At 39.8% G+C, this 27,939-nt stretch overlaps 1 protein-coding gene across 1 annotated transcript in view; it reads right to left on the reverse strand.

The window, feature by feature from the left end:
* LOC311021269 (ryanodine receptor 2-like) overlaps positions 1 to 27,939 on the reverse strand; it is a 51,527-nt gene that overhangs the window by 16,565 nt on the left and 7,023 nt on the right. Inside the window, exons 10-66 of the mRNA XM_084021725.1 lie at positions 27,666 to 27,885; positions 26,249 to 26,353; positions 25,990 to 26,093; positions 25,785 to 25,868; positions 25,496 to 25,655; positions 25,206 to 25,353; positions 24,823 to 25,031; positions 24,085 to 24,259; positions 23,744 to 23,952; positions 23,415 to 23,601; positions 22,966 to 23,098; positions 22,524 to 22,638; positions 22,024 to 22,184; positions 21,649 to 21,808; positions 21,358 to 21,444; positions 20,894 to 21,120; positions 20,452 to 20,665; positions 19,741 to 20,367; positions 19,409 to 19,609; positions 19,199 to 19,310; positions 18,925 to 19,065; positions 18,347 to 18,623; positions 18,067 to 18,181; positions 17,667 to 17,799; positions 16,909 to 17,012; positions 16,505 to 16,640; positions 15,481 to 15,667; positions 15,069 to 15,177; positions 14,164 to 14,284; positions 13,813 to 13,982; positions 12,668 to 12,888; positions 11,945 to 12,035; positions 11,720 to 11,860; positions 10,438 to 10,598; positions 10,107 to 10,185; positions 9,797 to 9,886; positions 9,389 to 9,526; positions 9,154 to 9,231; positions 8,572 to 8,647; positions 8,338 to 8,461; positions 8,064 to 8,179; positions 7,643 to 7,716; positions 6,674 to 6,786; positions 6,434 to 6,483; positions 6,160 to 6,220; positions 5,437 to 5,684; positions 4,835 to 4,916; positions 4,407 to 4,537; positions 3,966 to 4,286; positions 3,618 to 3,855; positions 3,184 to 3,271; positions 2,983 to 3,069; positions 2,669 to 2,830; positions 2,395 to 2,457; positions 1,864 to 1,992; positions 676 to 788; positions 123 to 219 (exon numbers count right to left, since the gene is read on the reverse strand). Coding sequence (XP_083877851.1) covers positions 123 to 219; positions 676 to 788; positions 1,864 to 1,992; positions 2,395 to 2,457; positions 2,669 to 2,830; positions 2,983 to 3,069; positions 3,184 to 3,271; positions 3,618 to 3,855; positions 3,966 to 4,286; positions 4,407 to 4,537; positions 4,835 to 4,916; positions 5,437 to 5,684; positions 6,160 to 6,220; positions 6,434 to 6,483; positions 6,674 to 6,786; positions 7,643 to 7,716; positions 8,064 to 8,179; positions 8,338 to 8,461; positions 8,572 to 8,647; positions 9,154 to 9,231; positions 9,389 to 9,526; positions 9,797 to 9,886; positions 10,107 to 10,185; positions 10,438 to 10,598; positions 11,720 to 11,860; positions 11,945 to 12,035; positions 12,668 to 12,888; positions 13,813 to 13,982; positions 14,164 to 14,284; positions 15,069 to 15,177; positions 15,481 to 15,667; positions 16,505 to 16,640; positions 16,909 to 17,012; positions 17,667 to 17,799; positions 18,067 to 18,181; positions 18,347 to 18,623; positions 18,925 to 19,065; positions 19,199 to 19,310; positions 19,409 to 19,609; positions 19,741 to 20,367; positions 20,452 to 20,665; positions 20,894 to 21,120; positions 21,358 to 21,444; positions 21,649 to 21,808; positions 22,024 to 22,184; positions 22,524 to 22,638; positions 22,966 to 23,098; positions 23,415 to 23,601; positions 23,744 to 23,952; positions 24,085 to 24,259; positions 24,823 to 25,031; positions 25,206 to 25,353; positions 25,496 to 25,655; positions 25,785 to 25,868; positions 25,990 to 26,093; positions 26,249 to 26,353; positions 27,666 to 27,885 — 8,503 coding nt within the window. The remainder of the gene's footprint in view (positions 1 to 122; positions 220 to 675; positions 789 to 1,863; positions 1,993 to 2,394; positions 2,458 to 2,668; positions 2,831 to 2,982; positions 3,070 to 3,183; positions 3,272 to 3,617; positions 3,856 to 3,965; positions 4,287 to 4,406; positions 4,538 to 4,834; positions 4,917 to 5,436; positions 5,685 to 6,159; positions 6,221 to 6,433; positions 6,484 to 6,673; positions 6,787 to 7,642; positions 7,717 to 8,063; positions 8,180 to 8,337; positions 8,462 to 8,571; positions 8,648 to 9,153; positions 9,232 to 9,388; positions 9,527 to 9,796; positions 9,887 to 10,106; positions 10,186 to 10,437; positions 10,599 to 11,719; positions 11,861 to 11,944; positions 12,036 to 12,667; positions 12,889 to 13,812; positions 13,983 to 14,163; positions 14,285 to 15,068; positions 15,178 to 15,480; positions 15,668 to 16,504; positions 16,641 to 16,908; positions 17,013 to 17,666; positions 17,800 to 18,066; positions 18,182 to 18,346; positions 18,624 to 18,924; positions 19,066 to 19,198; positions 19,311 to 19,408; positions 19,610 to 19,740; positions 20,368 to 20,451; positions 20,666 to 20,893; positions 21,121 to 21,357; positions 21,445 to 21,648; positions 21,809 to 22,023; positions 22,185 to 22,523; positions 22,639 to 22,965; positions 23,099 to 23,414; positions 23,602 to 23,743; positions 23,953 to 24,084; positions 24,260 to 24,822; positions 25,032 to 25,205; positions 25,354 to 25,495; positions 25,656 to 25,784; positions 25,869 to 25,989; positions 26,094 to 26,248; positions 26,354 to 27,665; positions 27,886 to 27,939) is intronic.

Consider the following 27,939-nt stretch of genomic DNA (forward strand, 5'->3'; position numbering starts at 1 on the left):
AGAAATTCTGGGTTGTGTGTTTCTCCACTGATAATAATTCAAAATATAGGACTGCCTTCACCCGTGTATGTACAGAATTACTTTAAACTTCTAATGTCAATATCGCTTGGTTTTCCACTCACAGCCAAATCCTCCACAAGCTTCTCCTCAAAGTTGTGGTCCTCAGCTGATATCCAGGTTTTATTGTAGCCTTGGAGGAAAAGGTTGACAGCTCTGTGCCTGGGGAGGAAGAGGAAAGGGTAAAGAGACAAAATGAGATCAGCATTAACATAGAAAAATGCAAATAAGAGATAGAAAAACAGGCAGCAAAGAACAACACCATTTAACGATAAACAAGTTATAAATAGACCAATTATTGGTCGTTCCTGCTCGGAATTACAAGGCAGCGGTTTCCATCAAAATTATGTCCAAACTCTGACAGTGTCTTCATTAAACCACTATTTTCTAACAAGCATTGCACTTCGTGGATTTCTGTCATTTGTAATAACAGCAGCATTACGCGGATGTGGTGGTACTGTATCTCACTTTATCTTAGACTTATCCAAGGTAGGGATTGTTACACCCACGAGACAGTAACACCACAGTTATAATTCACAAGACACAAACATAAAATACTGTTCCGACACCAAAGCATTTGTATATGCTAATGCTAATGTAATAATCATATGTTTGTACCTGGGTAAGTTGTAGAGGGGAGCCATCCTTAGGCAGGCCACCACTGCGCGTTTCCTCTGTTTGGATAAGACCTTGTGCCATATAGGTTTTTTACTTCTCTGCGGGTGTTCCACCTGAACTCAAAACCAAAGATAACAATGATTTTACATGGATAATGTAACAAGGTAGTGCACATGAACCTTCAACAGACCTAAAGGGATTACAATAACTGTTGTAGAGGTGAACCCGGATGCATTCGTGTTACTTTTTTGAATGAAATATAATAAATTAGTGTTTGGAATAACACACTGATGTTTCTTATCCCCGTACCTCCCAGCCCTTGTAATATCCAACAGTTGAAAAGGAGGTTAATCCTAACCAATCAAGTTGGCAATATTTAAAGAAAAAAGGTCCACATACGTTTTTAAAATATCATATGCAATCACAAGGAAAGCAATTAAAGTCATTCAATCAAAGACAGATTGAATAACATCCAAAAATCCTCATTGGTTGCAAGATTTGACATTATAACTGTGACAACTAAGAAAAGGCCTCTTTTATTTTTTTGTATCGGTAAGCCATGACAGCAAAGTGACAGCAAACCAGCATGCACAACACCAGGGTCCCAGGTTGAAGCAGCTCAACTGAATTATTCAGCCATCATTTATTTTATTTTGCCAGGGCTTTTCCAATTGTGTATTCTTTTTCTGTAAAAAGCTTAGAAAACAATGACTAACACTTTGACCAACAAAAATATTGTGTTACTTAAGAGTCAACTTTTGGCTGTAGTAATTCAAATCTGCTGAAAATGTGTACATGTCTATCCAAGATGCCATCACTTCATTGTATCCTATTAGAAATGTGTGTACAATCATATCTATCATGTAAGTTATTTAGTTATGGCCAAAGTGCTTTTTGGAATCAGTGACTTTTGACCACCAAATCTTTCCTTTCATGGAACTGGCTCAAGGCATCCCTGAGATCAAGGTTTCAGTGACCTTGACCTTTGAACAGAAAAATCTAATCAGTTCATCCTTAAGTCCAGGTGGACTCTTGTGCCAAATTTGCAGATTTCCTTCAAGACGTTCCCGAGATATCACATTCACCAGAATTGACTGGACAACCACTGGTTATGGCTGTTGCTGGTGAAGAGGCATAAAAATCAAAATATATTACAGATGATGTTTTTCTATTGCTTTAAAAGCTCACCTGGTCCATGTAATAAAGGACTTGAGCTATTTCCAGAATCCTGTCTGCAGTCCTATGGGCATCAGTGATCGCAGCTAGCTGGCTCAGGTGTTCTGCATAAGCGGTCTCCTGCCTCAAACAGTCTGATGTCTGTAACAGAAAAAGAATGGCATGCTTATCTACTGTATTCTGTCTTTTTTTTTTTTTTGTATTTCTATCATTCAATTAAATATATTTTTAGAAGGGCTGCTGGAGACATTCCAAATTCAGGGGAAAAAGGGCTATGGCAATGAGTAACGAACACATTCAAAACCCATGAAAGAATGAATAAAAGGCATTTGGTTTGAAATAAACATTATTAATAAATGGTGAATGTTGATTAATCATGATTAATCCACAGCTACCCTGTGATGAATCTGCTTAAATTATTTAATCGTTTGACCGCCCTAGTCAAAACAACTTTCTTTAAGAAATCCTTTACATTTTGTAATATAACTGATACTTGTATAAATGTTGAGAACACAAAAATAGCAATCCAGTGAGAGTCTTCACCTGACTCTGAAGATGGATCCGGCAATTCAAAATCTGCTCTCGAATCTCATCTCGAGTGTTCTTCTGTGAAAAGCAAACAATGGGACACATTATATATATATATATATATATATATATATATATATATATATATATATATATATATATATATATATATATACACATTTTAAGACACTGACCTTCACCAGGATCATACCACACCGTAGATTATCATTGAAATACACTCAATACAAGAGAAGAGAAGAGGACCAATGATGGCACATTTCGAACTTACCTGAGCAAAGCCACTCTTTGCCAACAGAATGAGGCGGTGGTCACTTGGAAAACAAACCCCGAGTCCCACAGGGAGCAGTCTCTTCATGGAGGCCACAATAAGAGAAGTGTGTGTCGAATAACGATCCCCCTTTGTCTTCATCCTCCTCTGCTCATGGTCGAACTAAATAATGAAAAGCAATGAAGATAAGTTAACTTTGAGACTTCATTGACAGTTTTTTGTGATTAGCATACAACTACTACTAGTGTCTCTGAGATAAAGAGATGCCACTGTACAGTTTTAAAATTAAAAGTAAATTTGTAAATATGGCTGACCTTGGATATTTTGTCCTTGTTGACCAAGAAAGCCAAGTTGTTGATTTCATTTTGCACCACAAAGTTCTGTTCTTCCCATTTGAAATTCTGTTATAGCAACAAAGGGTGAAGAAAAATTACATCATTTCTAGGGTACAATATTCACTTGGATGGTATTATCATGCGAGGAATAAAAAAAGAAAAAACATGCGTCACCCTCACATGAGATTTGGCCCAGAATATAAAGACCTCTGCCACCATGCTGAACAGTTGCTCAGCGTCTGGGTTCAAATTTATCAGCCAGCTGGCTCTGAGACAAGACAAACCAAAACACATCACAATGCCAGTCGCAGAGTTTATTCCTGTAAAGCTTAACATATGCCTGAAAAAATAACTTCAATAACCACTCAATGACATCCATCTTACTCTCATATCTTATATAAAAATATACGTATTTGTAATTTTCATACTTGTATTTTCAATGTGGCGTTTAGAGATTTTAAGACTTTCAGAGGCCAGATGATAATTACTGGTTGAATGATGTCAACGTTAAATAGAATAAAATAAGTTTCACTTTCCACTGGTTCTATAAAAAACACCCATTACTCTACAAGCTTTTGGTCTCAGAAAATAAGCTCCTTGGCAGCATGCCTTACCGATTTGAATCCACAAATGGGATGAGGAGGGGATAGAAGGCATAGAGGTCTCGCACCAGTAGAGTGAACTTCTCCTGTATCTGCAACTCTGCTTCAGATGTATCACACCCTTCTGCTTTCATCTGCTCCTCTTCTAGGAGCACACTTTCAGCCCTTTTCCTCAACTTCCTCATCAGTGGCAGGAAGTGGCTCTTTAAAAGCTCAGTGCTCGCTTTACAGATAATTGGCTGACAAAAGACTGATATGAAATGAATGATATGAGAACAGTTAATAGTTGAAAAATTACAGGTGTAACTGATGTCAATTAAAAATCCACAACAATCACAGTATTGTGCATGGCCATAATACCTGCCAACTGTTTCATCCAGTCACCCTGGCTAGCCCCCACATGGTTGAGAAGGATACGGAGGATATGGCCAAGAAGGTCACTAGCATGTTGAGGAATGACAGCAGTGCAGACTGGGCTGTCTGGCTGGCCCTTAGGGCCCCAGTACCACCAACGGGATATGTAGCTGCACAGCATAGGCAAAGTGACCTCTGTAACATGGACGTAGTGAGTCTGGCGAGCTCCAGCACCTGCACCTGCCAACATCTCCACTTCCTCCTGAGCCTGTTCCAAAGAGGGCAGGAGGGGACACATGTCCTCCACCTGATCTGGCAACCCCAGGTCTAACAGAAACAGATATGGAAAACAAGGCTGAGAAACCAGGAGAGTTAAGAGTGCTAGGTCAAAATTAAACTGACAGTATTGATAAATGTCACTGTGTATGCTGTGTGTTTGTTTATTACCTTCTCTCAGAGAAGCACTCATGGTGTTGTAGATGGAGTAAAGGTTGTTTTGGTTTAGAGAAGGCTCCAAGAAGCATACAGGGAAAGTTCCAGTTAGGGCTGCCAGACAGGCACCTGCTGCAAGCCGCTGCCTGGATGGGAGTGCTGTATTAATATGTAGGCTTGGGGCTGACTAATGTCCAAATCATATCAAACTCTATGGGATTGAATTACGAATTTAAGATAACTTTCCATCTGCTATATTTTATTCAATTCTACCATGGCCTTAATACGGTCATCAATAGCCTAAATAGAGATGTGAAAGGCCCAAGTAATACATTATCACGATAAGCTTATTTGAAACAAATAAAAGAATACACATCAAATAGAGAGAAAACAGGATTAAAAGAAGAGCAAACACTGAAATCACATAGCCATATAGGAATTACCCCTCCATGTAGATGCTGCTACTGGTGCCAAGAGAGTAGAGACTGTTGAGGATCCTGTAACAGGACACTTGGATTCTACCCACTGGAAAGACAAGGAGATGCTTAAAGCTGAGATCCTTGTTAGGTCCAGCCAGGGACACCGAGTAGGAAAGCTGATAGTGTGCAATCACTGAGAGACAGCCTAACTGAATGGCTGCTGATTTAGGTAATGAATGATAGCTGGAAGGTCAGGATATTCTTAGGGAGGGAGATAATATGCTCCTGTTGCTCTGAGGCCATGACTGAGACACTTAATGAGAGCTGGTTTCAAAGATGAGGAGGATAGGAAGTTGAGGGGAAGGTGTCCCCGAGTGATTTCAGAGGTGTGGAAACCAGCTGTTCATCAAGCTGCTCCATAGCATACTGTACATAGGGAAAGGAATGAGACTGCAAAAACACATGTGGCAGTGCTTATATACAGTATGTACTATTTTGAAGGTACAGGAAGGTTAGATAAAAGGCTACATTCATATTTGTGTATTTTAGGATGTAAAATATACTATACAATAATTTGAGACATTAGTGTATTCCTTTATGGTGATCTACATCAAGGTCATTCTTACCAAGAAGGTCAATGCCATAGTTTTGGTTGCCAAGATGCTGGAAGAGGGAAGTGAGTGTGGGGAGAAGAACAGAGGTTGTGGAGCTGAGAACCTTGGCCACTCCTCTAGCCTGCTGACTCCTACTCTGAGGCAAACAGACTACGGTCACAGAGAGGTTTTCCACAGTCATCTCCAGATCAGCTGCGGCCGCCTCAAAGAATGATTGCAAAGATGCTTGGATAGACTCTGAAGCTGACTTCATCAATGCCCTAAGGCCAAAAGATGAGAAAATGGCAGTTAATGCTTTTGTGACTCGCAAAAATGTGTGTAGTTCAGAAATAACAATTCTTAAAAGATAATAATCAATCATCTTTCTACAAAATGAAACCGTAAATGTTAAATGAAAAGTGTAGAAAATAAAATGTGAAAACTTTCAATGCAATTTCTTTTGGAAAGCTATGAGAAAAACAGTAAGTGAACTAAATCACTTGCTAATCTATCTGCATGACAAGTCCAAATGACAGCAATCTCTGCTGAGCCTATATTCTTCTTCTAGTGTTTTGCTTCAGAGGCACTGTCCTTAGGGACTAAAAGTGATATCAACCACAATTAGATAGCATTGGTGTATCAGTGGCTCAATTAAGCCAGTCATCTCCTCCTCAGACATGGTGGTGTGACACTGATGTGACCGCAGGCAGAGCAAGAAGATCGATTCAGGGTGTGACAGTAGTGCCATCTAGCTACCTGATATCCAGAGCCTGAGCCAAAACATTGAGGCAACTGGCAACTGATGAAACTTCGTTTCCTGTACAAACACACATATCCACACACACTAAATTCAAAATGTCAGCACACACAGACAAAACAAATTTGACAACAATATTTGCGTAAACACACAAGAAATTAGGATAAACTTACAAAATGACATCTTAAAAAAACAAACCAAGGAATCAACTTGCAAGTGGACATGTGGGACAATTGTGTGTGTGAATAAGCTTTATTTCCACACCATCCTTACCAAAGAGTGAGATCCTGTGTCTTACTAGAGCTGAAAGTTTACAAAATAGGCTGGATGAGGAAAAAGGTGAGGAGAAAAGACAAGAGCAGTAATGAGAAGAGGAGAAAAAACAAATTACACAAAATCAAAAGAATGAGGTTTCTTCTGTTAAACACAAAAGTATTATGCAAATCATGCCTGAGAAACTTTTAAATACTTCTAGTGTAATCAACACACTGTTGTGTTGGGGGTGAAACATACCTTGCAATCACCTCCTTTTCCTTTTTTGAAGCATGGCTTCTTGAGCAGAGAGATGTGGACAGGAAATACAGACGGTGGTGCTTCACATATTGTTCCAAAAGAGGAAGGATAACCTGTTGCATGGAGTTATAGCCAAAGGTATTACCAACATTCGCCTAAATGTACTTCCTGTAGCTTCAAAGTTTTGTTAAAGATGTTCATCAACATCACATACATTGTGCCTGCTTGTTCCAGGGCCTCAACAAAGCTACATCGCACACACTGAGAAGAAGAAGACATTGTTTATGGCTGCACCGTTACATCAAATAGATAACTCCGGAAGTATTTTTTATCACCCGCGCAATATATTTCCCCTTAATTCAGCCAATTCTAATTTCTTCTGATGAACGAGATTTTAAAAGAAAAGGTTGGGGCTCTGAGAATTCCCTGCCTGTTTAACATGAGTTTGTAATGCTGGACCCAGCCAAACAAGAACCTGTGGGGGAAAGAGTTACTAGACTGACTAGCAATTCAAAGACAGACAGACAGACAGACAGACAGACAGACAGACGTGGTTGTCAGAGTGTGTGGTGGAGTGGGAGGTGTGGGGTGTAATGTATCTGAGGCATGACTGTTCTTGGTATTGGCTGACTGGGTCTGACTCATTGGGTCCCGTCAATGGAAAATCCTTTTTATTCGCTGTCTCCTTAGAGGCAGAACTGTGCGACTGCTTTAATCAATGTCCTGATGGCAATTGACACAGCCACATGGATTTCCAAAATGGTTAAATAAATTACACAGCCACAAAAGGGTTTTACTTGGAGTGGTTGCCCATGGCAACCAGCTAACAAAACAAATTAGCTGACTTAAATTAAATAAAAAAGGATGAGGAGGAGAGAAAATGGCATTCAAAATACTTAATAGGAAGAGGGCTAAGTCAATGTTAGAGATTCCAAGTGTGTAAAGAAATGTATTTGATCTGAGGCAAACCTTGGTAAAAAAAATTGGTTCGTGGTGTCCAGCTCTTTCTCCTTTAGACATCTGCCCTCTGGCTTGCATCACGTCTGGACAAAAAAAACAATGAAAATCAAAATCAAAGACTTAAACTACAATGATACAACAGACAAAATAGAATAATATAAATAATAAAGCGTGTCTACATATTTTTTCATATAAGACAGACCTTACCCAGGCCTTCTGTGAGCTATTTTGTACAATTCAGCGGCAGCCTCGCTGAATGCAGATGCAGACTGTTGCTCATTATTCGTAAAATGTGAAGATCAAAGCCCAGTGATATGTTCGAAACCTTGCAGTGTCAGCTACATAAACTACTCATTCCTTTGGGATGTATAATGCGAAAGTTATTTTCTGTTTTATTTCCACGATTTTAGTTTTTGGCCTATCATCTTACCAAGCTCCAACATTTGCTCCTGTGCTTCCTCCGTGTGAGACAGCAGCCACTGAAGGAGAGTGTAGCCAAAGCAGTTGTTTATGGCTGGGAAGTCCATCTCTACCGTCTTCCGATCCCTGTAGAAGAAATTAAATCAAACAGGGATAATGATAAAAAGAATTTTCTTTATTTCCAGAATTGCCTGACCACCACTGAAATGAAAATGGAACAATTAATTTGCTACCCACCTCATACATAGTGTATCACATTGCAATCAAACTCCTTCTGTACTCACCTCCATACAGTGTAGCCATTGAGCTGAAGGAACTTGAGGACATCCTGGGCTCTCTCTCTGAATTTGGTTTTCTCCTTGGCAGTCAGGCCATCATAGGGTACAAGCATTGAATGGCCATCCCCTCCTGAGAACACAAATGGTTTAGATAGATTGTAATGTTTTTAAGTGTTCTGTGGTTAATACGAGAAGAGGAGAGGACTTGAAGGACTATCATAGAATAGTTGCTTTAGTTACCTTTACTTTCAAGTTCTAATTTCTTCCTCTTCGCCCAGGCATTGTGGTAGTTTTCAGCCAATTGTTCCGCCATAGCCTATAGGGAAAAAACTATCAGCTCAATATCAGCTCCTCCCACTCCACATATTTGGGCAAGTTTGGATCACTCGTGGATGGAGTCACAATCACTGGTGCACACATATACATCGAGCAAAGGAGCAGAATCGGTTGTTGACCATTGCAGAGAAATGGCTTGAAGGAAACACTGTGACCAGTGATCGGATCAGTCGAGTCTGCTTCGAATGATCAGTCCCAAAAAGCCCAGGTCCACTTCATTATATAATATAATATTATATTATTCTTTATATTATATTTAAATCAAAATATAGATGCATCGTGATGCATCGAAAGTTTAATAATCGAATCGTGATCCTCTGAATCGTAATCGAATCGTGAGGTGACTGACGATTCCCACCGCTACCCCCCTCTACTATTACTACACAATTATCGTCACCATATCTGCAGATTCTCTGCCAGGATTAAAGAATGAAAGTTTTACCTACCTTAGATGCGTTTTGTACAGAAAAAAAAACAATTGCTTACACACTGGTCCCATGATAAGGTGATGCTGCTCATGTCCATAGGTTTGGGGCTGAAGGTCGATGCTCCTTCAAAAGAAAGCTGGGACACACAACAAATGGCAGATTAGAAATGTATTTTAAAAAAATGGTAAAATCCAGTTAGAAGAAGTTTAGTTGTAAATGAAATAACTTTTACTCGAATAGACATAGTTTTGTGCCTAGAGGCTAAGTGAATGTTGCCTTTGAAGTACATATACCTGTCCAGACTGAGATACTCTGCGTGTAAAGGTATGCTTTCCAAATGTGTCTCCTTCTTTGGTCCTCTCTATGGTCCATCCAAATGCAAGCATACTCTTTATTGTTTCTTTAATGGCCCAGCGGTATGCCTCTTTCTCCTGAAAAATTCAGATGTATCGATGAACCCACTTCTAAAACTGAACTCAGTAGGTCATCCAAGGACAGCACAAGTGCAAAACAAGCTCTAACTATATTCATATTTCAAAAACTTGAAAAGAAATCTGTTGTCCACTCCACACACCAGAGACCATGAATCGAGGCATTTTAATTTTTTATATTACAAACATCACATTTAGTATGCAAGTGCCTCCGGGATTTCCCAGTTCACTGCTTTTTCCCCCCCCTTTCTTTTTGACTTCTCAGTCTACCTTCTCAGCCAGAGCCCTGTATGGCTTGAGGAGAGGGTGAACCTTGGTGTTCTCGCATAGCTGCTCCCCATGAACCCAGCCATTGGTAAACTGACAGAGATAACACACAGATTGAATGAAAATCACACAAACACAAAATATGCTATTTTATCAATATTAGCTCAAGCACACAACACAGACAGATATTTTGTCAAGCAGATACATTATATTATAAATGTATCTTAAGTGGTTCTAATATCATTCTGTACTTCAACTCTACCTTTTCAACTTTAACAGGCCATTCATATTTGAGGAATAATTGTGCTATTACCTTGTTCATTGACCACTTCTCGTGAGTATGCTCTGCATACTTGTTCACTACAAACTCCAATCTCTCTGGCACTGACACACTAGTGCAGGGAAAAGAAATAACACACAATTTAGCACTTTTGCACAGCAACACACTTGGCTTGGCAGGTTAGGAAGATTTATCAAGAGCATGAAAAGACCTTTTCGTATCCACACGTCCTTGAATATGTTACTTCCCAAAGTGTATTCTGTCTACCAAATTACAGGTTACACTTTTCCTGGAGCAGAACAGGTCATCCTGAATCAACATGTTCTATTCTATATCCATAATCAATAGATACCCAGTATCTTACTTTGAAGTATCTACAGGCTGGGGGTCAAAGTGTCCTTCTGTGTCCATCGAAGCTTTTCTTTCCATATGTAATACACTCGAGTCCATGTGGTCAGGAGGCATGGCCATGGCCACTGCAGCCAAGCACTGGACACACAGCCTGAATAGCTGAGGCTCATAGGGCTGCAGAGTCGTTGAAGAAAGGGGATATTACAAACATAGTGTGGAGGGAAGGAAAGAAGAAAAAGAGACACGATATTGATGAGATCTGTTCAAGAGAACCATGGCAATATAATGACATAGGATAAATAATACCAAGATGGGCAAAATAAAGAAATAATCAAAAAATGTTTGTCCCATCCTCCACATTTTACAAAAATACAATGTTTTAACTTTAAGTTTGTTTCTGAATTTTATAGAATATTATAGAATATTATTCTAAGCAACTTTGATTCCAATTTAATAGCAAATTACATTGAATTATTTGGGATATTTAGGATACCACTGTTGCAGAAATACATGTTAACCTAATAAACCCAGTTAAATGGTCAGGAAATCCCACTTCTGCAAGTGAACTCTACCTTTCAGTTTCTTGTTTACACAATGTTTAAGAAATATGGTTACTGCAGAAAGCCAAAAATAACAGAGCCAATTAAGTTGCTTTACAGTGTAGACTTCACAGTCTAGTTGTAGCCAATTGATACAAAAAGAATAACTAATCTTACATTCTAACAGATTAGGCTACAGATCAATTATAGACCTACAATGTTAGCACCTCTGACTAATTATTAAGCATTCCTACGAGTAAGGATCTGCGTCAGACACTAGATCTATTCATATAAGGGCCTTGCATGTAAGTATTGCAGATCAGTGAAAATTTGGTAGTCTAAGGGATGTGTTACAGAAATCATATCCGGATGATATACATCCATGTATGACAGATCAGATATCCGTGTATCCTCTTATCACTTTATGGATATGAGAAAAACCCATAAACTGCATAATGTTGGCTCTTTATCCAGTGACAGTATAATAAATAGGGCAGATGATCTACTGTACGCCTAAGCTACACTACATATACACTAATATTTCTCTGAAGAGATTCTTGTGCGCAATGCTGATATTACGCAGTAACCGGCGGTAGGGGCAATGATTTTTGTTGTTAAAGGAGAAAATCAAACATAGATTTTGCTGTTTCTCTTGAAATACATTTTGAGGATGGAAACAGCCAAATCAAATAAAAAAAATATATATTTTTTTTTTTTGCTGCACAAAAATATGACATAATATAATTCATGGTTTACCTTTTTTGCCAAGGCTTTAAACACGCCCCAGAACAACTTTCTAGATAGGTGGAGCTCCTCTTCAGAGGCCGAACCCTGGTCCCCCTGCCCTCCAGCTAGTGAGTAATACTTCCACCTCTGCTCGTAGTGACTGGTCAAGAGCTGGTAGATGAAAAGTCAATAAAAAACAATTTGGTGTACTAATATATTGTCAAGTATATTGTAAAGTACAAATTGTCTATCCACCTTTAGTGGCATCTTGCTGTAGTCTGTGAGATGGGGAACATCAAAGACAAGTCGTCGAAGAAGATGCAGCATCATAGATGGTTGGAGTTTACTGAGGACACCAATGAAGGAAAAATCAGTCAAATGAGCAGATACACATCACACATCACACATCACACATCACACATCACACACACACACACACACACACACACACACACACACACACACACACACACACACACACACACACACACACACACACGAGAGGACTGCAGTTATGACTAATTATCATGTATCAGAAGAATGTTGTACATAATTGAGTTGATGCCAAGTGCAAGCTGCAATTAGTTTAACATTTTGACAGACTTTGGTCATTTACATCTAAACTGGGCAAAAACAGGCTTTATTGAGATAAATTAAAATATAATGAGAAGGAATAAGAGTGCACCGGTGTCTGCATCAGTTAGCAATAATTTGGTCTCCTTTCTCATTTCCCTTCTCAACATATGATTTTGTCAAACAGCAAATATATATTCAGGTCAATGGGTACAGGAAGCTGCATCTTATGTGGCAGACCACATAAGATGCAGCTTCCAAAAATGAAATTGTACCATAACATCTACAATCCATTAGCAACTTGCTGAAAAGTCAATATCCTATCTACTCTTTCAGATAATGACCAAGCAAATATAGAACCCTAACTCTGTAGGATGCTTCATCATAACAACAACAAAAAAGTACCTGCACAAAGCCAACAAACAATCTTCAATAGTGTCTCTCTGAGCCTTGGTCAAGCTAAGAGCCCTGGAGAGGCTGTAGATTGCCTGGATGAGAGAATCCACTAGCAAAGCGTGGTCCTCTAAAGGACTGAATAGAGCTGAACATTTGGTGAGCAGGGGAAGCACAGATGTACATAAGTATCTGTTGAGTGCCAGGGCCATATCAGTGGATCCTAAGTCAACCTGCAATGAAAAAGAAAGGTTCCAAATTAAATAAATGGCACTAAACAGACATTAATGGTGTGAGGAGGCTGCAAGAAGGTATGGAGGGAGTTTGTATGGAAACATTTTCATAGATATTTCATAACCCCAAAGATGAAAGGAAGGTTCGCCCCGGAACAGAATATATGCTAGAGGCAATGTGGAGAGATGGGGGCGGACCACACGCACATATTTTGGAAGTGCCACAAGATAAAGGAGTATCGTAAAGAAATATGAGTTTGGGTGTTAAAGGAGGTACTAGGATATGAGATACCAACGACTGGCTCTGTGTTATATCTGGAGAATCTGACACAGGAAAATATACAGGGTGGGGGGACAGATACCTGGCCAGGATGCTGCTGGTGGCCAGCAAGAAAATTATAACCAGAGCGTGGTACAAAGCAGATCCTCCTACGATTGACAATGGATGGGGCTATTAGAAGGAACTCCAGGAGGAGAAATTTGAGATGAGGTGGGAAAAGTGAATTGAACATAAAACTGAACGACACCACAAATTAAGAGGGTTGTAATCTGATCATGATTTTGCACTACAAATAAGGGAGAAAGCTCACATGTCACTTTGTTGATTTATTTATCTTTATCATTTATTTATGTATTTTCAACGGTCTCTTTCCTTTTTACTTTATTATACTATTGTTATTTTATTTTTATTGACAGTTATAAATACCCACACACGTGAGACTAATATTATTTCTGGACTACATACTGGCTCTACCTGAAGCATTTTCTTACGGAACTTAACTGTAATTTTGTTTATATGGGTTTTGTATGAGTCCATCATTTTCAATAAAAATCTAAGTGAAAAAAAAAAAAAACTAACATTTTAATAAACTGGATCATTCTAGCGGTTAAACAGCGCAATAAAATACTACTTTCTCTGCTCACCGTGTCAAGAGAGACAGCTGCCTGAAGGTCAGGCAAAAAGCCAACTTCTAGTAGGTGGAGAAGAAAATTCTGGTTCTCAATGCCATAAACCCGGTCCAGGAACAGAATCATTGCTGCTTTATGGTCTGGGCAGAACACTGTAGATAGGTCAGGCTCAACAACCAGGCCATCTGGACAAACACATGAAACGTAAAGATCAGATTGCCACATGGATATTTATCTATACTACTGTATGTGTGCTGATCCCTGTCTGCGTGTGGGTGTTGAGCCCATAGCAAACAAGCCAGGTATAAGTGCAATGCCTCAATACATGCTAAATGTATTGTAGTAAGGTTGGCTGATTCATTTGACCTTTAGACACTGAAGGGATTTCAAAGGAGATGCTGATGACTCCCTCAAGATCCTGAATGGGGATGAGTGACCTCAGAATGGCTCTTATCCGGATAGCTTCCCCTTTGCCTCGTTGAATCAACTGAACAAAACATTTTTGGTTAGTAATGTATAACTTACAAGGGATTCTCATAAAACATAATGATACAGTAACAAATCAAAATATAGCAATTTGTAAATATTATAAATACAATATAATATCGTCAGCGTAAGGAGCATAGGGCCATCTTCCTAATGTTGAGGTGCAGTCCATTTTGCAGAACAAATGTAACTTTTGTCCAAGTTGGATAAGTAGGTAGAGACCCTTTCGTTGATTTGTTTTCTGAAACCTTGTTGTGGATTAACTTCCCGACTTTTTTCCTAGGTGTTCCATTCTGTTGGCCACATGTGTGGCCAACAGAATGGTGCTCGATTCAGAATGGTGCTCTATATCCAGTAAGTAGCACCAAGGAGTTTAGCGTTTTGATCACAGACCACCTGAAAAAATTTGACGACATAAAATGAAAATATATAGTTCATGAACATCATGTCTCCAATATGTTATACATTCAGTGGATATCAATATAGTATGGTACAACTAGAGTCATAATATTCTGGAGTTTAATCAGATAAATACTGTCATCATTAAAACATTAAATATACTGTCAAGCAAACGACCAGTTACATGTTTTAGCTTTGTGTCTCAACAGAGAGTATGTGTTATGTGCTATTCCGTGGAAAGGTAAAAGCAGGTGACATTTTTTTGTTTGTTTGGCTGATTCTTTAAAAGCCAGTAAATAAGTTTGCAGACCATTAGGCCTAGGCTTATTTCCGATATCAGCTGATATTGATGCAGAAGGGTTCCTGAATGCTGAGAAAACACTCACATGCATCTCTGGAGCACAGCGCCCCAGCAAGTCGATAAGAGCTGAGTAGAAGGTCATGATGGCATGCCCCATGTGAATGAGGTCATCATCATTGTCCTGGATAGCATCTCTGTGACAAGACGCATCATAAAAGTCAAAAACTTGTCATTAACTAAAATAAACCATAAATCATCATTTTTAGCTATCATCACCCTAAAGAATACCCTGTAACCAGAATTTACTGAATGAACATCAGGTTGTATTGAAGACTTGAAACTAGTAATTGAGACCATAAACTCATGCTTACAATGTTTACTGAGACAATAGGGACATTTTTCTCTTAAACTTCAATACAATACATATTATACAGTATACGTACATGCACACAAACATAAAACAAAAAACATTGCAGTTCTCAACATTTTATACTGACAGTGTTCTGTTGGCCTGGTAGTTGGTAGAAGGACCGTCCATAGAAGGGTCCTCTGGGATCCTGATGGCTTCCTCCATGGCTGCTAGGAGGCCATTGTACCCATCACCTCGCAGGGCAGGGCCAAAACACTCAGGCCGACGGATAAGCAACCTCAACACCTCGTAAGCATTCTCCTCTACACTCTCACCTGTAGTTAAGAAATGCATAGAAAACAAAAAACAAAATTGTGGATTGTATGGGAGGGCATTTGTTTGTTTTAGATCAAATTTCTCTCAGATATTCTCATTGATTTTTGGGAAAAGAAATCAACTGAAAACAAACAAAGACTATCAATAGAAAAATGATACCACGGTCAATGTATGTACCTTACAGACTTTAAAGAAAATATTTGAAATCACTGAAAGGCACTTGGTATGGAAATCCGATGCCATTTAGCCGAAAATCTGAACACCCACAAGGACAATTAGCACTGATTCCGAAGAGAAAAATCAGTAGTAGAAAAATCACAGAGCTAATTACCTTATTATGGCAACATAGCTTACTTAAAGTCCCAGTCGGGGATCATATTCACTGAAGCTGACACTATGCTCGATAGAACAACATAAATCCGGTTTTAGAAAAAAAAAGTGCCTCTACGTGCACGTAGTCTGTTGTTTTGCAAAAATCGACAGCGCCCGGATCATCCTGTCCACTCAGTGCTGTGTTTGTGGGACTTTAATTAGGATGATTACAGGATGCTATTCTAGCATAAAAAATCTGAGAAGTCATAAATACCCTGAATAGTTTACAAGCCAAAAGCATAACTGGAAGAATACATGAATAAAACAGTTTGTAAGGCCGCCAAATAAAAAATGACTAAAAGATAAAGGGTCAAATAAAACGCCAGATTTTTATAGCAGGACATTGAAGTTTATACAAAAAGGTACATTCTGAATGATATAAACTGACTAGAAGAATGTCATCCGAGTGTCACACACAAAATGTAATCCAAACTCTCAGTAGTTGTCTTCTGAATGAATGTTACCATTGCAGAAGACAGCAAAACGTAGAAAATCCAGGTAACGCTCGCCCTCCACGGGGTTCCATCCAATATCAGGATAGCCTTTAGCCACTAGCATGGGACAGCTCTGGAGACCACAGGCTGCAAGGTATTGAACCACCTGCATAGTAGTTTGGATTAGTTTTTCCAGATACTGAGTCATTGCAACTACTGTACAACTAATGAGGTACAACAAAGAAAACTAAAATTTCACAAACTGTGACAGAGCCAACCAAACATAAACAACAGATGAGTGAAATGAGAGTGACGCTGCAAAACAATATGGGATGGCAAAGCATGTTCATTGCAGACCAGAGCACATATCCATATGACATAATGGAGACTATTAATAGCAGCAATGTAGAATAAGGCAGAAAATAGGAATTCACCTTCTCAAGGTCAGGTTCCCTCAGTGCCAAGGCCAGCTCATTATTATCCATAACAGAGGCTGCTGCCACATCCAGAGGAGTGGCCCCTCGCATGGATGGTGAAGCTAAGGTACAAAGTCATAAAACAATCTGAACATCAACTCATAAGTCACGATGTTTGGGCTTGTTATGGTGGGAGCATGAGCCTAACACCATCACAAGGTTATTTTCCTAAGTTTAAAATAATGTCCTGTCAAAGAGTAAAGGGTTAGACATAATAATGCATATCTGTGTACTGTGTACTCGTATGAATGTATATGACTGCTGTATGTTTGAGGTGGTGGTAAGAGGGGCCGTAGGCAGCCACGCTTCTGTCAGTCTGGCCCAGGGCGGCTGTGGCTACTATCGTAGTTTACTACCACCGGTATGACTGTGTGTGAATGAATGGAACCTGGAACCCTGTCAGAGCGCTTTGAGTGTCTTCAACAGCGCCATACAAATCAAATCCATTATTATTATTATTATTACTACTTCAATACAGCGGTACTGAATACATTTTAACTATGTACACTACCTTTGTGAAACTTTCAATGTTAGATGTGTAAAATTGAATGACATCCTTGCAACAGCACTACAAACTCTGGCCTCAGAAATTGCCAGAGCGACACCTCTCTTAAAAAAAAACCCCCTGAGAAACCTTTGTAGGCTTGACAAATCAAATTCTGTTGTGTAATGAAGGGTAATTCTTTACTGCCAATTAGTAAGAGAATAGGATTTACCTAGGCCAACACTGCTGTTTTCCAGCAGGTAACTGAGATGGTCAAACAGGGCTCCCTGATTATGACTGCTGATGCGGCAAAAATAACACAGGAATCGACAGCAGCTGGCCACCATCTTGGGAAAGGTAATCTCCTAACAAAAGAAAATCAATGTGTGGGTATAATGAAAAACAAGATCTGAGAAGCTAGATGATACAACTGAATGCACTGCAGGGAGTAGGACTCGATTAATGATGCAGCTATAGCACAGCAATTTAACTTTGGATTTTTCAACCTTTAACTTTAGAACATGATCTATGGAATACAGATAATGTTCCAGCAACCAACTAATGAAACTATATACTTCTTTCTCACACACATTTTTCCATATAATTACTATAAATGTCAATACGTCTCTCACCTTTGATTCCCCTTCTCCGAGAACATTGACCATCACCTCCATCACAGTCTCATGTATCCCCAATGCTCTCATTAGGTTAGGGTGCTGGTAGAATACTTTATTATTGATGATATCCCTGTACATAAAACAGTGTATAAAAGAAAAATGAAAAAGAACTGTTAACATATTTTCCACACCACAAAGGATATTATGATACATATGTTAAAACTAATCAATTTAAATAATGAATGAAGATTATAATAATAAAGCAAACCCCATAGAATAACAATGGTCCCCTTACCCTAGTCTTCTAATCATCAGCCTCTCCTCTTCTTTCCCCATGCGAACACTGAGGAGGGAGCGGATTTGGCTCAGGGAGGACAGGAGAGCTATGGTGTCTTCTACCGATGCCTGGCTAATCGAATAGGCTCTGCAAAGGTGTCCAGCCATTTGGCCTCCAAGGCCCTGATACTGGCGGTGCAGCAGTGAGAAGACAGCCCTAACCAGCTCAGGGTCTTGCATCTCAGTTTCTTGAGCCCAATGGACCATTGTCTCAGAGATCAGCGTTTTGAAGGACTCTGTAGTAAAGCAGTCAAACAGCAGATGGAAAGTGGATAAAAGTACATGAATAAAGACTGACAATATGTCAAGTTTCTTTTTTTAAGTATATATAGTTCGACTTGCTACAGTAGATAGCCAAATTAAACATAAGATGCCTGATGGGACATTACTACGTGTTATTCACATCCACTTTCACCCATTTCCATTTTTATTAACTTTGCTATGTTTCTTGATCCTGAACCATGATATCAAGTGCAGGTAAATTAAAAGGCCAAAAGCGAGACAGAGAATAGGTTTTCACAACATAGATGCACTTACTGGCACTCTGGGGTTTACTCCCCTCTACTTCTGGCGGTGTCTTCTTCAGTCCAATGACTTTCGCGACTAGACGGAGAAGTCGATCTTTTAGAGACATCTCAGCATCCTCTTCATCCGGTGTTTTACAATCCAATTTCATGCCTGCACATAACAGCCAATACGATGAGATTTACTCAATGGCAATCATGGTTAATTCCTTCTGAGAGCTTTTTTAAACTGCCCTGGCCCAAAGAATATTAATCATGAATCAGTCAAATATAAACACTATTCCAACCACAGTGTTTGTTGAGGAGGTGATGGAAGTCTTGCAAGAGCTGTTGGATTTCCACTGGACATGGACACTTCTCCTGCTGCTCATCCTCTCTGAAGCTCAGCAGCATGTTGATCTAAAAACAGGTCACAGATGACACACAGTACAGACACTATTCCAAGAAATGTCCAACATATATCATCATCATCATAATTTCCTTTTAGCAAATTCAACCTGCTCCTGTTGGGGTGAGCGGAACTCCTTGGTCTTGCGGGCAGTCAGAGCAGCAGACATGTTGAGTGCTTGCATGACCTGATTATAGCGAAAGCGTTGGTTCTCCTGCAGTTGACCCACAAAGTTGTCAGAGAAGGCAACCAAAGCTTCAACCCTGTGGCGCATCTGGCAATCACAGAGGTAGGATAGTAGACTGCAGAGCTGGAGAAAAGAAAAAGTATAAAATCTTTATTTAGGGTTCATTTCAAAAAGCAGAGAGGCTAATCCAAAAAATAACATCAAACGGAAGGAGAGGAAAGACAAACATCAAAGAGATCTGCTGATCCATTCACCTCAAATTTGACAGCTTCTGGAAGCTTCATTTGAAGAAGTCCTTGTTTTAACACATCATGATCTTTTCTGTTGTCCCCTGACCAGTCTTGTTCATCATCACTAGCTTCGTCTTCCTCTTCCTTCTCGAGTGATTTGCCGTTTATGGAGAAGACTCCTGGCTCTATCAATCTTAGAACTTTTCCAAGGTCCTCGTCCCCAAATATCCCCATAACCAGTAGGGTGTAGAACAGTCTAAGTAGGGGAACCAGCAGAAGCTCAATGCTACCTCCTACAGGATCCCTCACACCCTGACCCACAGCCCATACTGCACCAGTCAGCATCTCCACAGTCATGTTCTTCAATATGTCCAGAGGGATTTCTGGGTTGTCTGTGTAGGACATTTCCACCGCACCATCTCCTTCCATCCCATCACTTCTGACAAAACAAGGAGATGTGAAGTGCATCCGTGGTTTAAGGGATGTGGTGAGACGACTGCCAAAAATGCCTTCTGATGGTTGACCACTCTCCCCATTAGCACCTTTACGGGGGCTGGGATAAAGGGTAATTTCTCTGGTCTGGTCAGTCATAGGCACAATGTATTCATGGTTCATCATGTGGCATGCTGTGGTGTGGTTGCCGAGGTGAACCTAAAGAACAAGAATAGTCATTTACTCACTCTGCAAAGAACAGAATTCCTCATCTTGTTAGAAAGTAAAGAAACATGAAGTCACCTGAATAAGGAGCTGATAAAATGCAGAGCGGAGTGGGCCAGGCAGGTGGGGATCCTGAATGGCATAAAGGAGCTGGGATTGGTCCACGTGACTGCAGAGGGCATGGCAAACTCTGGTGTTTCCAAGGGTGCATAAAGAGCAGTAGAGGAGGAGAGTGTGGAGGTGAAAGTTCAAGAGGTCGTGAAGTTCCGACAGCTCCAAGATGTCAACAGACCTAGACAGACAATTTCAGTGTTTTTGCTGGCTCAAGATCAAATTAAAGCTCAAGTTGATAACTTGACGCCAGGGCGGTACTAAATACTGCATTCTTGATTATATTATACACCAATCAAGAGTGTGCTGCTTGGTGTTTGCCGATCACAACAGAAAAAGATGCATGCGGGATGATATCAACATTATAAACATCACAGTTGCCAAATTCCCAAAACACCAGCACTTTAACCTGTTTTCATCAGGGATCTGAATGGTCATCACTTGCAGGGGCTCATGGCATTGGATTCTCCAGCCATGGCGATCATTTGGCCTATCCACAATCACTTTTAATGGATGGTCTGGTACTCTGATCCACGAAACTGGGTTGAGATGTTGGACCTGAAACCTTGGAGGACACTGAGGGGTGGCAGCCTTTCTTTGACTGTGACGCAAACCTCCTGACAGTGGCATAGCATTCTGGGTCAGGACGAAGACAAACACAGGGAAAAGTGTAAGGGTATACTCAACATTTATAAAGAATAAAACCATCTGAAACACGGCTTGAAACAAAGCTACAACCTAATGAATTACTGATCTGTCAAAAACAATTTGTCCAAATTTAAATAGATCTCTTTTTTATATCATATTGACAAGCAAATACGTGAAAAAAACTTGCATTTCATGTCTTTGACATGATTAAAACAGTTCCTTTACCTTGATGCACCCCACTTCAAACTGAAACATGTTGATCGTGGTGGGCTTGACGAAAACGGCTGGGAACAGCTTAGTACTAGCTTCCACCTGATTAGCATTGAAAAAAAACTTTCTCAGCTTAAAAATACAATGTTCCAAGTTAAAAATTACTCACTATGATTACTATGTTAGTGTAACAGACATAACGTAATGAGTTTAATGTGCATTACATTTAGATTACACATATGTGTATTACATTTAAAAAAATAGTGATTAGTATGAAACAATTAAACAGATTCCGGTATGACCTACTTGGTAGAAGGTAGCCATTTCCACTCCACTGGAGGTAAAGGTGAGCAGCCCAGTGGCTGTGTCGATTAAACAGCCAATTTCTAACCCTGCACTTCTCCGACTCTGAGAGAGGCCGGTTGCCTCTCCAGCACACACCATGTAACAGTTAGACCGCTTGACACTATGCAAACGATAAGGATATGTTTAATTGGCAGTTTACAAATACTTTGTCAAGATCATAATTATTTCTTCTGTAATATAATAAATAGAATTTCAGTCTGTGATTGTTGATGTGTAAAAAGGATAATCATGGCACCTTCATCTCTGATGGCAATCAGTATTACATTTAATTGCATTCTTGATTATTGGCATTCAATATATCAGGTGAATATTAACCTTTCCTGGACTTTCCCACTGTCGTCTCCGAGGGTAACAGTCACAGTGAGGACATTGTCGGTGTCAAAGGTCATGTCGTGTTGATGAAAGTCAGAGGTCACCCAGCCTACCCACACGTTAAATGGCTCCTGGCCTGAAAGAACCCTCACTGAAAAGTAATACTGAAACAGAGAGAGCACTTGGTGTCATTGGTTGGTATTCGCAATCTACTTTTAAAAAAACAAACAAACATTGTCACTAGTAATTACATCGACCAGCCTGGAGCTGAAGACCTGCACATCGCATGCGCAAAATCCCTGCAGTGCAATGTATTTCATTTTAGAGCAATATGATGCAGCAGAGTGCACAAGACTTTTTTTTATCATTAACTACAGGCATTATGCAATAATTTAATAAAAAATAAAATAATGGTACATAATATTTGGTTTTCTTATTAGCATTGGGATTTTTTGCATGTTCTATGGTTATGGTTATAATGAGATGAGAAATGAAAGCCTTACTCTGGGGCTCTGGATAAGGTCATCATAGTTATCTTTGTCAACTACAACATCTTCTAGAAGCCGTGCAGATGAGTTGCTGCTGACTAGATCTGGTTTTGTCCTCCTCAGCATGAACCTTGCAGAAGAGAAACTCACAGTAATTCGTATGCAGCACAATGAACTTTGCAGAATTGACTGTGGTGAGATAGAGAGCCTGTTTACTCTCTTTGTTTCATTTAACAATCTTGGGAACACTTTAGTGAGAACTATGCTTTTGTCATTTTAACCAGATGGCAGACAAATATAGAGAATCATAGAATACATAACATTTCTAAATAACTGATACTTTATTATTTTAACTCAAGCAACCCAAATATTCATGTTTTTGTGTTTACTCTTCCATATTCCAAATTATATGCATTTCATTAAATAATATCCCAGTTTTAGTTTCTCTTCAACCCACCGCTGTTTCAATCTTGAGGTTTTGTCGTGACTATGATCCTTATGGTTGAGCTCATCTCTGGAGCCAGCAAAGCTGTGGGCTGACTTCATCAGCACTTCAAAGTCAGAGTCCAGCTCCTCCTGCTCTTTCCTTCCTAAAAGGACAACAGTAATTAATTACAGCAGGTCACTAGGGAGCTTAAGCAGAACAACATATCAAGGTCATAATGGTAGAATATCAGTAATCTGGATAACTGCAAAGAAAAGCTACACATATCTCACACACTCATTATTCACTAATTATTTCACAAAATGTTCATCTTGTTATTGCTACGTAATGGTAATGTAATTTGTTTTTTGAGCTTATGAAGACAAGTCCTTATTTCGATCCTTGGTGAAGTCATCTTAAGTTCTCTGTAGTTAACTTGAACACACTGTATATTATATAATATGATGTAATATCATCTGTACCTTGAGAGAGACAGTTGGGGGCCACAGGATGCACGCCCACCGCAGGGCTAGTGAGGATGGCAGCACATTCGATGGACATACTGAGCCGGTAAAAGCCCATCTCACTGCCTCCACCGTGATGTGCAAACAACCGCTGAGAAACCCTCAGGCTGGATAAGGAATCCTTTGAGCCACTGACTCTAGTGACCTTGAATAAGATTTGAACAAGATTTTCAGGATCAGTGCTGTCAATTAACCAGTGCTATAAGCGAGCCTGGGTGCTGCAGAGCCACTGCACCATACCACATGCTTGAGAAGATGAAATAAGAAAGTCTATAGACTGGTCTAACCTGTAGATTGCGATCATCAGGCCTTATGGAGAAAAACTGAGGGTGTTTCCAACTCATCCACAGGGCTGGGTCTCTGGCCATGTGGACAGCGAAAGGTTCATAACCCTCCTTCAGGCCACAAACCGTAAAGTACTGCAGGGAGCTGACTTGGCGGCCCAGGTTCAGCCTTCCCACCTGGTTCACCCCAACACTGACCACAGGTAACAGGCCTGGGGAATATGGGGTGAAACAGAAAGAAAATATTTGTGTGATACTTTGAATAAAAATGAGATGGTACTGCCACATTAAAAAACAATGCTTCATCTTTTCGTTTATAAACAAGAACCAAGTCTGTGAAATACCGTCTCCGATATCAAAGTCCTTGGCAGCCATCTCTGATCCTTTGTCATTAAACAGCACTTCTCCATTGAGCGTGACCATCATGGTCCGTTCAGCCATGTCCACCAAGCAACCCACCACATCACCCCTCTGCCACGGACGTCCCAGGGGCTCAACCCCCAGGTGGTACCACTGAGCCTGAAAACAAACAGACATGGAGTTAGAAAGAACTAGCAATACAGCCTGATGGTTGACTGTCCCAAATGTCTTCACTTCATCATTTTTTCCTATGAGACATTTTTAACATAATTAGCATTTTAATTTTAGAGATGTCCAAAAAAGGGTTTTGTGTGTTCAGCGACACAAACAACAACTTTAATTCAGATGATAGGGCCTGGATTTTTAAGTTAACTATTCTTTTCAACTTTCCAAAGCTTGCTTTCAATTCCTCTCATTGGATGGATATTTTACAGAAAAGCAAAAGGACACAGTTCTACCTGTCTGTCTACAAATCATCCTCTGGAATCATTGATGATGGCACAGCCAACACATACTATTAGATCCAGTCATTGTATTTCTGTAAACTGTGAGAGTAAATCAAGAAATTAACTGAGGAAACACAAAGTCATGTTTCATTATGAGAAACGAAAAACTCCACATTGGGGCTTTTTTAAAGTCAGAGTGTGATGTGGGCTTATTAATGTTTTAACAAAAATGTTGGTCATGAGCTGATATTAACAACAACAAACAAATTATCTCACCTCAAATCCATTGAAAACATATGCCTGGTCATCTGAGCCCAGCTCTTTATCTGGGGTACAGCCTGGTCGGGCCCAGCCCACTCTCATATTCCCTGCTGTCACCATTTCAAATTCAAAGTACCACTTCCCACAAGTCACAGAGTATGATTTATCTGGTCTAAATACTCTGCACTTCTCAGCAGAGAAGAGGCATGGATTTGATGATGTGGCTGTAAACCCAAGAAACAGAAAAAAAACAGTTATATGCTATGGTTATGGTACCGCTAATCTAATGCTTATGTTAATTTAAGTTACATGCATTATATTATGCAGGTTACAATAATTAAAAGTTAAATGAACTGAGCTATAACAGATAAGATTGATGACAGGGCTTTGAGACATACTCCGTTCCTGGTTGAGAGGCTCCAAGCTGTAACCATAGGCTAGCAGAGTACAGATAGCCTCTCTGACACTCTCCCTGCCCAATCTTCTGCTCCTTTCATCAAGAAGGTTATAGGGCACAAGGTATGGGCTACGCTTAGCATTCACATCCTAAAAATACAAATACAAAAAAATAGAAATGAACTACGTTTGTAACGTTAAATACAATATTAAGAATGAAAACAAGTTTTACAAATGCAAATCCTCCTCAGCAGAGCCTGACCAATGCAGTAATACAGTGCAGAACATAAACCTGTTGGGCTCCATAAGTCCACCCCTGCTTGATGCGCTCTCTGGCCCATACATTGTGATCGTTCTCTGCCAGCAAGTTAGTCACTTCCTCATGGGCCTGGCTCAGTAAAACTTGACTCAAGTCTACTGGGGCCGGCCGATATCCACTAGGCTGCTCATATCTGTGAAAGGGAATAAATAATGGAAATGAGTATGTCAAGATCGGAAAAGACTTCCAAAAAGTATTGTTCCAGTAATGTTTCCTATGTGCATGGGTACCAAGTACAAAGTACAATTAAACCTGTACATACTTGGTCGCGAGTCTCATGTATCTGACTCTGTCCTCAGCATAATTATCAGTCAAGCCGATGTGGTAACCAAGGGCAAGGAGAGTCCTCAAGTAGAAAACAAACAGAAACACTCACTAACCATGAAAACACACCTCATGAACATAAACAATTTAAAAAGGCTAAAAAGTTTTGTGTCATTGTGTTATGCAGATAGTAGACCGCTCACCTGAGGGTATCCTGAGCCATCTGAAGGTTCTGGGTCCTCTCCTGCTCCGACAGCTTAGAGAACTCCACCAGACAGGGATCATCCCTCTTAACTTCATCTTTCACCTGCTTGACAAAAACTAGTATTTCTGGAGCTGCAAGTGAAACTGAAGCAAGCTAGACAAGTCAAGTTTCAATGGTACTATTTTCTGAAATACTATGTGACAAGATGATATCGTTTATGAAATGTAATTCAATTATTGATGTTTCTCTTTTCTTACAAGTCCATGTGTCCACCCAAGATCAATCTTGTCCATTGCCCATAGTTCATGGATATTCTCAGCCATTTTTTCTCTGATATCCTCAAGTTGTGAGGGCAATACCACCTATAAGATAATAAGAGAACAGTAAAGGTAACTAAACTACATTGATATAGTGTATTTCAACACAAAGGATTAGTGATATAATGAACTGTAGTTCATCCTTCCTTTGTGACTTGTGCAATTACACAGTTCATCCATCATAGTGTGAAATGAAGTTTATTGACAATAGTTAGTGGCCAATAAAAATATGCAATCAAGAGTTCAGCATTAATGCTTTCTAGTCGCTGATCCTTGATAATGCTAAATAAAACGAATCTGTGGTGAAATCAGAAAGAGGCATCAAGCGAGACTGGTGAGATACCTCAACACCAACAATGCTAAAGATACGTGGTAGGCAATCCAGAATGGCACAGGCAACAAAAGCCCCCGTCCTGTATGAAGCCATGCAGCCAGATGAACTTAACACCTTCTATGCTCACTATGACTTCCTCGACCAAGAGCAGTTGTCAAAGTCAAACATGTGCCGACAAGTTAACTGATGTCATAACTGACATTTTCAACATGTCACTGTCACAGGAGTGTTGTTCACACCTGCTTCAAAACACCCAACATCATACCTGTGCCATCATGACTACCGCCCTGTGGCAGTCTCTCATTCTGATGAAATTATTGAAATTGGTTCTCCAAGACATCAACAACAATATCCCAGCCAGCCTCGACCCAGTTTACATACAGAGCCAATAGATCCAGAGAGGATTTTGTCTCCACTGTCCTCCATCAGAATATTTTGTTGATTTCAGCAAAGCATTCATCACAATCTCCCCAATGAAACGGAAACTTTGGGTTCGGGTACCTAACTCTGCAACTGGTTATTAGATTTCCTCAGACCCCAGGCAGTTAGGATTGGCAGCCATACCTCCTCCATCCTCAGCATTCAATATTTTTGACAGTTTAAACACCAGCTTCGGGGCAATTTAAATTATTTTCGGGACAGTGGTGAAAAACATTTCAGCTGGTAACACAAAACAACAACAAAAATGATATTCATCGGCCGATATGGCTCATTGACAATTAGTATCAGCGGTTAAAAAAAAACATGAGCAGGGCATCTCTAAAAGTTATATTTGTCAGGTTTTTTCTGATCCAATACAGACTCAAAACCAATATGATCAGAACTGTGGGTTTTGGGTTCCTTTGCACCATGACAAAGGATCAACATCAAATTGGATGTAAATATAATATCTTTATATCAAATTCCATATCATATTTTTCCAAATATAAATTCTCTATCCTTATCAAATAAATTGCTAATTATTTATTTTAAATAAAATAAAAATAATTAAGACATTGTTTAACAATGCTGACTTTTTTTTACCTTGCTGATGTCTATTGGTGTGGGAGTAAAGGTCACTGGAGTTGTAGGTACCGAGGGGCCGATCAGCTCTTGTTTCCCCTCTCTGTGATCCAAGATGTACTTTTGACACGGCTCTAACTTCAGCTCGACTCTCGGGAGCAGAGCATCAGAACATTGAGCAAAACCTGGTGGGGGCAAGAAGCGAAACTCTCCATGCCGCCCCCCAAACAGAAAACGAACCCTGATTTCCAGAAATAGGACAAGAAAGACATGTACTATATGTATTGAGGCTACA

This window comes from Eutrigla gurnardus (genome assembly GCF_963514095.1).
Source record: "Eutrigla gurnardus genome assembly, chromosome: 11".
Taxonomy (NCBI): domain Eukaryota; kingdom Metazoa; phylum Chordata; class Actinopteri; order Perciformes; family Triglidae; genus Eutrigla; species Eutrigla gurnardus.